This window comes from Oncorhynchus keta, unplaced genomic scaffold, assembly GCF_023373465.1.
Source record: "Oncorhynchus keta strain PuntledgeMale-10-30-2019 unplaced genomic scaffold, Oket_V2 Un_contig_14071_pilon_pilon, whole genome shotgun sequence".
Taxonomy (NCBI): domain Eukaryota; kingdom Metazoa; phylum Chordata; class Actinopteri; order Salmoniformes; family Salmonidae; genus Oncorhynchus; species Oncorhynchus keta.
The window spans coordinates 1-11812 of NW_026278530.1; the positions used below are offsets into that span (position 1 = coordinate 1).

The 11812-nt window shown below is 45.9% G+C and overlaps 1 protein-coding gene across 1 annotated transcript; it reads right to left on the reverse strand.

Moving 5' to 3' along the window:
• Positions 1 to 263: 263 nt before the first annotated feature.
• On the reverse strand, positions 264 to 7861 carry LOC127918378 (protogenin-like; the record flags this gene model as incomplete). The annotated part of the gene is made up of 7 exons (XM_052501651.1): positions 264 to 368; positions 1315 to 1472; positions 1740 to 1870; positions 6280 to 6395; positions 6878 to 7058; positions 7223 to 7359; positions 7717 to 7861. Coding segments are annotated over 7 exons (973 nt in total), but the record flags the coding sequence as incomplete, so codon positions are not given.
• Positions 7862 to 11812: the final 3951 nt, after the last annotated feature.

Consider the following 11812-nt stretch of genomic DNA (forward strand, 5'->3'; position numbering starts at 1 on the left):
GAAAAACGTCTTTACTCCATCCCCTCAGTCTTTACTCCATCCCCCAGTCTTTACTCCATCCCCAGTCTTTGCTCCATCCCCCAGTCTTTACTCCATCCCCCAGTCTTTACTCCTACCTGTCAGCCTTCATGTAGTGAACAGAATAAGCGGGCGACCCTTTGTCAGCGTTTGTAGATGGGTCTCCCAGGCCAGTAGGATGGCTGAGGAGGAGATGGTTTCAGCGTGGATGTTCCTGGGGCGCTGGGCCGGTCCTCAGACATCACCACGATGAGGCGTGCCAGGGACAGAACACTGCCCTGTTGGACTCTCCAGCCACACACTGGTAGATGGCATCATCCTCCGTTGTGATCTGAGTGATCACCAGTTTACTGTGGAGGGAAACAGAGTCATGAACTTCGGTATCGTCTTTATTAATGGTATGTGTACAATGCCAGCAAGCTTAAATCAATACTTGTATTATTTTTATAAATGTATTAGCAGGCAGGTCAATTAAGAACAAATGATTATTTACCACGATGGCCTGGCAGGTCGCCATTTGAACTCACACAAAACTGCGTTGTTGTTTAAAGGCTTGTAAGTAAGCATTTCACTGTAAGGTCTACTACACCGGTTGTAATTCAGCATTTCACTGTAAGGTCTACTACACCTGTTGTATTCAGCATTTCACTGTAAGGTCTACTACACTTGTTGTATTCAGCATTTCACTGTAAGGTCTACTACACCGGTTGTATTCAGCATTTCACTGTAAGGTCTACTACACCTGTAGTATTCAGCATTTCACTGTAAGGTCTACTACCCGTTTTATTCAGCATTTCACTGTAGGTCTACTACACCTGTGTATTCAGCATTTCACTGTAAGGTCTACTACACCGTGTATCAGCATTTCACTGTAAGGTCTACTACACCTGTAGTATTCAGCATTTCACTGTAAGGTCTACTACACCTGTTGTATTCAGCATTTCACTGTAAGGTCTACTACACCTGTTGTATTCAGCATTCCTGTAAGGTCTACACCCTAGTATTCAGCATTTCACTGAGGTCTACTACACCTGTGTTGCATTCCTGTGAGGTCTACCACCTGATGGAAAGCTTCACTATTATCACAACAAACCATTGCAGGAGATCATTTGACTGACACGTTGACATTTTTTAATTAAAAGTTCTCTTATGTCAATCGTGTTATTGTGGAGTCAAAGACACATTTTCATATTGAGTGGACAATTTTAAAAAAAGGGTTTGTTTTAATTCTAAATTTAAATTTTTGTTGCAGGTGCGTGGATCTTCCAGTACGGAGTTGTTCAGGTGTAACAGTACCTGTTGTACATCTTGATCCTGCCGTTCAGGTGCACCTCCTCTCCGTTCTTCAGCCAGGTGATGCGTGGCGGGGGCACCCCTGAGCCTGGCACACGAGACGGGCAGTGCCAGCCCTGGGGCGGGTCTGGCTCTGGGTCTCTCCACCAGTGATGGGGGCTCTAAAGGCAGAACCGAGTGGTGGATGAGGTATGTATCTCACTTTCACTATTTCATTTTAACTGTGCTATACACATCCAATCTATTTGTGCCGTATTATTGATAGGAAAATGCCAAGATTGGCACGAATATTCTTACATTTGTACTTTTTATTAGTGGATAGAGACAGGAAGTATTAAGAAGTTGAAACAGTAGGCCCAGGGTTTGAACCCACACTCACACAGACATACATACACCAAAGGCCGTGAGGTGTTTCTCAAAATGCCTACTACACTGCTCCGAGGACGCAAATTGGGAGTACGGGAGGGGCGGAAGTACAAGTCTACATCAAAGTATGCGAAGCGAGGGCACTTCTCGAATGTGTACTCCGTTTGTAGATATTTTGAAGCATGCGTCGATGCTTCAACGGAAAGTACGCAAAGAAATATGACACAACCACGTAACAAAAATGAAGAAATATGACACAACCACGTAACAAAAATGAAGAAATATGACAACCACGTAACAAAAATGAAGAAATATGACAACCACGTAACAAAAATGAAGAAATATGACACAACCACGTAACAAAAATTAAGAAATATGACACAACCACGTAACAAAAATTAAGAAATATGACACAACCACGTGAACAAATTAAGAAATATGACACAACCACGTAACAAAAATTAAGGTTCTTGCAATCAATGGCGTCCATTATTTGAGCTGAGCGAAAAAGAAAAATACATTCCCATCTCGCGTGCGCCATCCCTCTGCGCGTCACCCATCCCCCTCTCGCGCGTCGCCCATCCCCTCTCGCGTCGCCCATTCCCCTCTCGCGTCGCCCATTCCCCTCTCGCGGTCGCCCATCCCCCTCTCGCGCGTCGCCCATCCCCTCTCGCGCGTCGCCCATCCCCCTCTCGCTCGCCCATTCCCTCGTCGCCCATTCCCCTCGTCGCCCATTCCCCTCTCGCGTCGCCCATTCCCCTCTCGCGCGTCGCCCATTCCCCTCTCGCGTCGCCCATTTCCCCTCTCGCGCGTCGCCCATTCCCCCTCTCGCCGTCGCCCATTCCCCTCTCGCGCGTCGCCCATTCCCCTCTCATGCGTCGCCCATTCCCCTCTCGCGCGTCGCCCATTCCCCTCTCGCGCGTCGCCCATTCCCTCCTCGCGTCGCCCATTCCCCTCTCAGCGCTCGCCCATTCCCATCTCGCGCGTCGCCCATTCCCTATCTCGCGCGTCGCCCATTCCCCCCACCTCGCGCGTCGCCCATTCCCACCTCGCGCGTCGCCCATTCCCACCTCGCGCGTCGCCCATTCCCACCTCACGTGTTGCCGGACTACAATGTTTTATCTTGATACTTAATAAACACATGCTGTGTTACTGTTGCCGTGGTTACCAGCCTACACTACCCATTGTAGTGTGCGTAGGTCGTAGGTCAATAGTAAGTCAATAGATCCAACTGGCTAGCTACTACCGTTAGCTGCTTCTCAGTGCTGCTCAGCGTGAGGTAATACAGTAGGGGGAGTGCTGCTCAGCGTGAGGTAATACAGTAGGGGGAGTGCTGCTCAGCGTGAGGTAATACAGTAGGGGAGTGCTGCTCAGCGTGAGGTAATACAGTAGGGGGAGTGCTGCTCAGCGTGAGGTAATACAGTAGGGAGTGCTGCTCAGCGTGGAGGTAATACAGTAGGGCAGGGGTGTCAAAGTCAAATGGACGGAGGGCCAAATAAAAATTTAGCTACAAGCCGAGGGCCGGACTGTTCGAATGTTCATTGAAAAATTTTTAAATGACGATATAGTCTAGTGAACCTAATTGAACCTACTGAAAACCTAACAAATATATTCCAATATGATCAGATAAATAAAGCAATATTTTCTTATGGCTCTGTCAGTAATCTTTAATTTTCAACAGACACAAAAGACAAATTTCCTTTATATAAAAATCCCCATAACATGAACATTAAATGAAAGAAACCGGTATTCAAGGCACCATCAGTAGCCTATATTTTCTATTTTAGCAAAAGTGGGCTAAATTTACTTCAAAGAAAAAAACAATAATAGCAATTTTCTATCATCCACTCAACTGAAATATTTTTAAAATATAATTGGATTGAAATACAATAAAATAAAGTGCAAAAATCTATTAATCAAAAACAACACTTTGTTTAAGGAGAAGTAACATGCAGTGAAAACAAATATTAAACTTTAACTTTTAAACTTGAACTGAGTAAAAACTCTAAATATGTGATTGCACAGTAATGTTCACTTGTTTGAGGTTGAGGGTGATACTTGGTGGTGTCCCATCTTTTCCACAAGTTCATCAATGTTCGGGTAAGGCTCTGAGCTGAGGAAATCCTCAGAATTGAGTGGAGGTGTTCAGCAGTAAGTCGACTTCTGTGTGATGTTTTGTTCAAGTTCATCAAAGAAAACAGTTGTTCACACAGGTATGTGCTGCCAAACATAGACAACGTTTGAGCAGCCTGGATGCGCAGCTGGGGCATTGTGTCGGGGAGGAACGGGGCGAACTCCGCAGCACCCACTGCCGCATATTTTGCCCTCAGTGCATCATTGCATTGGAGGTCAATCAACTCCATTTGGAGGTTTGGTGGTGAGCTTTCCACGTCAACAGCAAATGGGTTACCGAGCAGTTCCAACCTGCTTTTTGTGCTTCAAAGTCAGCAAATCGGCGTCGAAAGTCAGCGGCAAGCATACCTATTTTATCAGCCAACTGTGCGCTCGGGAACGCACTGGTAGAGAGCTTCTCTTTCATGGTCTGGCAGCTGGGAAAGTGGCTCAAATTTTCTTTCCGCATCTGCGTCTCCCACAGAGTCAGTTTGGTTTTAAATGCCTTCACTGTACTGTACATATCAGAGATGACACGATCCCGACCCTGCAGCTGCAAGTTCATTGCATTCAGATGACTCGTAATGTCACACAGAAAAGCCATTTCACACAGAAACATTTCGTCTCGGAGTTGTGTTGTGTCTTTCCCTTTGCTGTCCAAGAACAGACAAATCTCCTCACGAAGCTCGAAACATCTTTGAAGCACCTTTCCCTGGCTTAGCCATCGCACCTCTGTGTGATAAGGCAAATCACCATGCTCCGTTTCTAACTCCGTCAGAAATGCCTTGAACTGGCGGTGATTCAAACCTTTGGCTCTGATAAAGTTAACTGTGCGCGTGATGATGCTCATTACATGCTCCATTTTCAAGGCTTTACCGCACAACGCTTCCTGGTGTATGATACAATGATAAGCTGTCAGCTCACCTGTCGCGTTTTCCTCTTGCATCTTTTCCCGTATCTTCGCCACCAGTCCGCTCCTGTGTCCACACATCGCAGGTGCTCCGTCGGTTGTCAAACCCACGAGTTTTTCCCAAGGCAGCTCCATCTCATTTACACATCTTGACACCTCTTCATACAAATCATGCCCCGTAGTTGTGCCATGCATAGGACGTAAAGCCAAAAACTCCTCTGTCACGCTTTAGGCTGGAGTCCACTCCGCGGATGAAAATTGACAACTGGGCAATGTCAGAAATGTCGGTGCTCTCATCCACAGCCAAGGAATATGCAATGAAATCTTTTCCCTTTTTCACAAGCTGCTCTTTTAGATTGATGGACAACTGGTCTACTCTCTCGGCAATGGTGTTTCTGCTCAGACTCACATTTAAAAAGAGTTGCCTTTTTTCTGGGCAAACTTCGTCACAAACTTTAATCATGCAGTTTTTGATGAAATCCCCTCCGTAAATGGCCGGGCTGATTTAGCGATCTCTTCTGCCAAAATAAACTGGCCTTGACAGCAGCCTGGCCTTGTGATTTGGCTTTTTGAACAGAGCCTGTCGAGATTTGAGGCCTCGTTTTAATTCCTCTGCCTTTGTAGCCTTTGTTCCATGTCCATATTCTTGTTTTTGTCCGCGTGTTTCGTTTTCATAATGTCGTCTCAGATTATACTCTTTCAGTACCGCCACACTTTCTCCACACAGAAGACACACAGGTTTTCCAGCTACCTCCGTGAACAAATACTCCGACTCCCACCTTGTTTGAAACCCCGGTTCTCAGTGTCCACCTTCCGTTTTGCCATTTTTGATGGGTATCTGAAAGTTAATTTTACTGTGATGCTGACAACTGCTGTGCCAATAAATATTGAAATGAAGCAGCCTACTGCTCGGTGCGTCACCGTTGCATTGTGGGAAATGTAGTATTGGTGCGTGTAAAGATCTGCGGGCTGCCGGCTTGCTGCGGTCTGCGGGCCGGTTCTAATAATAAATCAAGATCATCCCAGGGGCCGTAAAACCTTCTCGCGGGCCGGATGTGGCCCGCGGGCCTTGACTCTGACATATGTGCAGTAGGGGAGTGCTGCTCAGCGTGAGGTAATACAGTAGGGAGTGCTGCTCAGCGTGAGGTAATACAGTAGGGGAGGTGTAGCGTGAGGTAATACAGTAGGGGAGTGCTGCTCAGCGTGAGGTAATACAGTAGGGGAGGTGTAGCGTGAGGTAATACAGTAGGGAGTGCTGCTCAGCGTGAGGTAATACAGTAGGGGAGGTGTAGCGTGAGGTAATACAGTAGGGGAGGTGTAGCGTGAGGTAATACAGTAGGGGAGTGCTGCTCAAATGGAATGTTTCATGTGTTCTCCAAACTCTCGTCCTCACAAGAACGTACTCAAGAGAACATCCTCGGAGAATACACTTGGAGCATGAGAGTGTGGAGCACCCTCGGTAGTATGCATATTGAAAAACCACTCAGTGGCTGTAACCACTAGACCGAAACCCAGAGCAATATTCTCCCATTTCAGCTGAAAACACATTGTTGGATCAGTATAAGGATATAGTAGTTTACCGAGCACGGTGAGGTTGGCAGTAGCGATGGTGTAGTTGCGTGTTCTTGGGGTGGTGGCTCTACAGAGGTAGACTCCACTGTGCTGAGGCTTCACATCACTGATCACCAGGTTTCCACTGTCAAACACAAATAAATTAGATATTTTTTAAATGCATTAAAACACAACACACTTTACAGTACAAACAGTACTTTGAGACCACTGAAGCAAGTGCACACACTTTCCTTCAGGAAATTTTACCTTTATTTAACTAGTCAAGTCAGTTAAGAACACATTCTTATTTTCAATGACGGCCTAGGAACAGTGGGTTATAACTGCCTGTTCAGGGACAGAACGACAGATTTGTACCTTGTCAGCTCTGGGGTTTGAACTTGCAACCTTCCGCTCTAACCACTAGGCTACGCTGCCGCCCCTATATTTTTATAGCAATAATAAAATCACATACAACACAAAGGAAGTTTAAAAAACAAAACTGATGTCACGGATACATAAATGACAAGCTACAAAGGTGGGTCTTTAAACGTGATTTAAAAACCTCAATGGTGGCCGATGTTGCACAGAGCATTATGGGTACATGTGGTGCGTCATGCATCCTCTCACCTGCCCAGCACCCTGGCATTGAACACGTCGATGGGTTTACTGTCGGCCCGGCTCCACGAGATGATGGGTCTGGGGTTGCCCGTAGCAACACACTCCAGGACCACGGTGTAGTGGAGGGAAGCAGTCATGTTTTGGGGGCCCGCTATGATCCGGGGCCTCTGACGCGGTTTAGGGCCAGAACCTACACAGAGACAAAAAAAAGTTTTAGTGGTGCAATTATTTTCACAGTAAAAACCAGTACAATTTCAAAGAAGGCATACTGTATGGGCATGTGAGGTAGAGAAGAAGGATGGGCTTTTAAACAAGTCTACCCATAATCTTAATTGAAAGCACGCACACACACACCTTGGTTGATGACGGAGAGCGTTGCCTTTCTACTCTTGACGCGGTTGCCGATGTTGGTGGCCACACAACGGTACTTCCCAGCATCCTCTAGTTGCACGTTTTGAATCTGGAGAGCTCCGTTGGGCAGGACTGTGATTCTAGAGAGACAAATGGACAATGATGGCCAGGACCAGGGCCCAGAGTCACAAAACACTTCTTAAGGGAAAAAAAGGTCTAGTGTATAGTGTGCCTACCTGCCCGTCTCCAACGGTAGTGTGCTTTGGTCTAGCTCCCAGGTGTAGTTCGTTTTGTGTGTAGTGTCTAATGTGTAGTGTGCCTACCTGTCCGTCTCCAACGGTAGTGTGCTTTGGTCTAGCTCCCAGGTGTAGTTCGCTTTGTGTGTAGTGTCTAATGTGTAGTGTGCCTACCTGTCCGTCTCCAACGGTAGTGTGCTTTGGTCTAGCTCCCAGGTGTAGTTCGCTTTGTGTGTAGTGTCTAATGTGTAGTGTGCCTACCTGTCCGTCTCCAACGGTAGTGTGCTTTGGTCTAGCTCCCAGGTGATGGTGGCAGGAGGGTTAGAGGTCACCTGGCAGGTGAACCTGGCCACAGAACCTTCGGTCACCTCCAAAGGCACGGGCTGCACAACGAATGGTGAGATATCTGCAACGCGGTGAAAACACAATCAGCAAAGGAAGCAGTGGTTTCTCAGCTTAATATTAACTCTGTAAAGTCACAGAACCACTGAGTTCTTCTTTGCAAGAGTTCCTCTATGTGGGGCAGCAGTTAGCCTAGTGGTCAGAGCATTGGGCCAGTAGCCGTAAAGGTTGCTAGATTGAATCCCACGAGCTGACAAAATAAAAATGTATCGTTTTGCCCCTGAACAAGGCAGTTAACCCATTGTTCCTAGGCCAGTATATACACGAAGGTGCTAAAAAGATTATTTCAGGAGCTTAAAAAGGGTTAGCTCTAAAGCAGGGGTTCTTTAAACTTTTTCAGCCTGGGACCCAAATGAGACATTCTGTGTTTTCCTGGGACCCAAGCTTAGGAACATATGCAACTGTATGTAAATATTGGTACATTTCATTGCCTTTATGCCTAAAACAAATGCAATATAGACAAAAACAAATAACAATTAAATGAAATAGCCAAACAAATAGCTAGTCATGTTTATTTTCCCCGGATTAAAAACTCTTGACATTTCTGTCTAGGTTTGAACTGTTGCTGTTAAAATTCAATCAATCATTTTAAATTCTGAACTGGAATAAACTGATGGATCCGGGCTGTATCACAACCTGCCGTGATTGGGAGACCAGAAAACACACACAGTCCTAATGAGAGGTGTGTGGCTGGTTGACGTTTTCAACAAGCGCGTCTATTCTGGGCTCTGTTTTTGACAGTGTAACATTGAGGTTATGCTCAGCATTGAGACTGCTTCTGTACTTGTTATTTAAGTAATCCACAGTTGAGAACCCTGACTGACATCGGTACGTGGTGCCAAACAGGACCAGAACATCTACTGCTTTACTCACCGTTTAGTGAGGTCAGGGCCTTAGACTGCTGCTCCAACTGTTTAGTGAGCCTGCCAGGTCAGGGCCTTAGACTGCAGCTCCACTGTTTAGTGAGCCTGCCAGGTCAGGCATTAGACTGCTGCTCCACTGTTTAGTGAGCCTGCCAGGTCAGGGCATTAGACTGCTGCTCCACTGTTTAGTGAGCCTGCCAGGTCAGGGCATTAGACTGCTGCTCCACTGTTTAGTGAGCCTGCCAGGTCAGGGCCTTAGACTGCTGCTCCACTGTTTAGTGAGCCTGCCGCCAGGTCAGGGCATTAGACTGCTGCTCCACTGTTTAGTGAGCCCGCCAGGTCAGGGCATTAGACTGCTGCTCCACTGTTTAGTGAGCCTGCCAGGTCAGGGCATTAGACTGCTGCTCCACTGTTTAGTGAGCCTGCCAGGTCAGGGCATTAGACTGCTGCTCCACTGTTTAGTGAGCCTGCCAGGTCAGGGCATTAGACTGCAGCTCCACTGTTTAGTGAGCCTGCCAGGTCAGGGCCTTAGGCTGCTGCTCCACTCGGGAGGCCATCAGCTAAATATATTATTCAAAAAAATATTGTTAACAATATTGAAACAAAACCAGGGCACCACTATGGCATGTAGTCCTAGGTCCTCAACAAAACCAGTGAAAACTACCCTTGGCTTTGTTAAGATGATCTAACGTCCATCTAGCCAATCACCACCCATTGATAAGAGGGGCCATTCTCTCTGTTGGGTGCTTCTGCCGGTTGTGTGGCCAAAGCCAGAAAACTGCTCTACTAATACGGTCATCCCGGCCCTGTCGTAAACAGCAGATCAATGGACAGGTCAGAATGCACAAAGATTCCTTTTAAAGAGGTCAGGGTTCACCCCAGCACCCTGTCCATTCAATTTCAGCTCAAATTGGGGGAGACCCGGCGGGAACGAAGACTGTTACCGGTCTGGTCAGCTATTGTCCCCCAAAAACTGGGACTTACATATACTAATGTTTCATTTGACATTTTAGGCATTTAGCAAACACTTTTCCAGAGCGACATACAGGAGCAATTAGTGTTAGATGCCTTGCTCACGGGCACATCGGCAGATTTTTCACCTTGTCCTTTCGGTTACTGGTCCAACGCTCTTAATTAACTGCTAGGCTCCCTGCCATCTTACTTCATGTTTTTTGTTCATTTTTGAAAATATGATACAATGTAGTGTGATGTCATAGAGGATGTAGTGTGATGTCATAGAGGATGTAGTGTGATGTCATAGAGCATGTTGCAGGCCAGTGTGCTACTGCAGGTGGTATAATAATAATAATAATAATATATGCCATTTAGCAGACGCTTTTATCCAAAGCGACTTACAGTCATGTGTGCATACATTCTACGTATGGGTGGTCCCGGGAATCGAACCCACTACCCTGGCGTTACAAGCGCCATGCTCTACCAACTGAGCTACAGAATGGTCAAATTGCTGCAAAGAAACCACTATCAAGGACACCAATAATAAGAAGAGACTTGCTTGGACCAAGAAACACAAGCAATGGACATTAGACCGGTGGAAATCTGTCCTTTAGTCTGATCAGTCTAAATGAGATTTTTGGTTCCAACCGCCGTGTCTTTGTGACACGCAGAGTAGATGAACGGATGATCTCCATATGTGTGGTTCCCACCATGAAGCATGGAGGTGGTGGTGTGATTGCTGGTGACACAGTCAGTGATTTATTTAGAATTCAAAGCACACTTAACCAGCATGGCCACCACAGCATTCTTCAGCGATACGCCATCCCATCTGGTTTGCGCTTAGTGGGACTATCATTTGTTTTTCGATTGTGCAACGACCCAACACACCTCCAGGCTGTGTAAGGGTTATTTGACCAAGGAGGAGAGTGATGGAGTGCTGCATCAGATGACCTGGTCTCCACAATCATCTGACCTCAACCCAATGGAGATGGTTTGGGATGAGTTGGACGGCAGAGTGGAAAGAAAAGCAGCCAACAAGTGCTCCTTCAAGACTGTTGGAAAAGCACTGCAGGTTATTAACTCATGAAACTGGTTGAGAGAATGCCAAGCTGTCATTGTGGCTACTTTGAAGAATCTAAAGTTAATTTGGATTTGTTTAACAGTTTTGGTTGCTACAAGATTCCATATGTGTTATTTCATAGTTTTGATGTTTTCACCATTATTCTACAATGCAGAAAATAGTCAAAACAAAAACCCTTTAATGAGTAGGTGTCCACACTTTTGACTGGTACTGTTATAAATCACTGTGCGTTTAATACCTGCTTTTGGCCAAGAAAATCTTGGTCTTTGTGATGGAAAAGGAAAAAAATCCACAGGTTTATCGGTGTGCGTTGTGTGTTTGGTGTGTGTGTCACACCCACACACTGTAAATGCCTCTTCAATTTCACTGGCTTCAAACTGTAGTTAGGCTATCACATCCACAACATATTGTGGATGTGGATCCCCATCGACCATGACACGTGAAACCATACTGCATGTAATCATCTTGATAATTCTGTAGCTTTGCTGAATTTGAGGGTCAGCTCATCCTTGCGCTTCTTTCCCACTGGCATTAGGGTCTCTCCCACCAGCCTCTCCCACCAGTGTCATTATCAGATGGCGGTTCATCAGTTGTAGATTCACCCTCATTATTGGTTGGATTGTCTTTATTTTTGTTAAATCAGCCAATATTTAGCTAAATTGTGTCGGAGACTCTGAGAACAGGGTAGCTAGTTCAAAATTTGCGCCTAATTTGGGGAGGTGGTCGACGCAGTTAAAAATATCGACTGCCCCACTATTAAATCAGCTTTTAAACTACAGCCATAGACGCAAAAAAAGGAAAATGACTAGTTCAGTGATTTTTTGTTGTGGTTGCATTTGTTAATCTCTTTACCCCACAGTTTGGGAACCACTGGTGTGTGTCATGGAAAAAGCAGGTGTTCTTAATGTTTTGTATACTCGGTAAAAATAAAAACAAATACATTTCAGTATTAGCCATAATAGGTAAGATTGATCTTACCCAGGGTCAGGTATCTGGTCTTAGGTGATGGTTGGATATTGGTGGCAGCTTTACTATAATATAACACTATAACACTGAC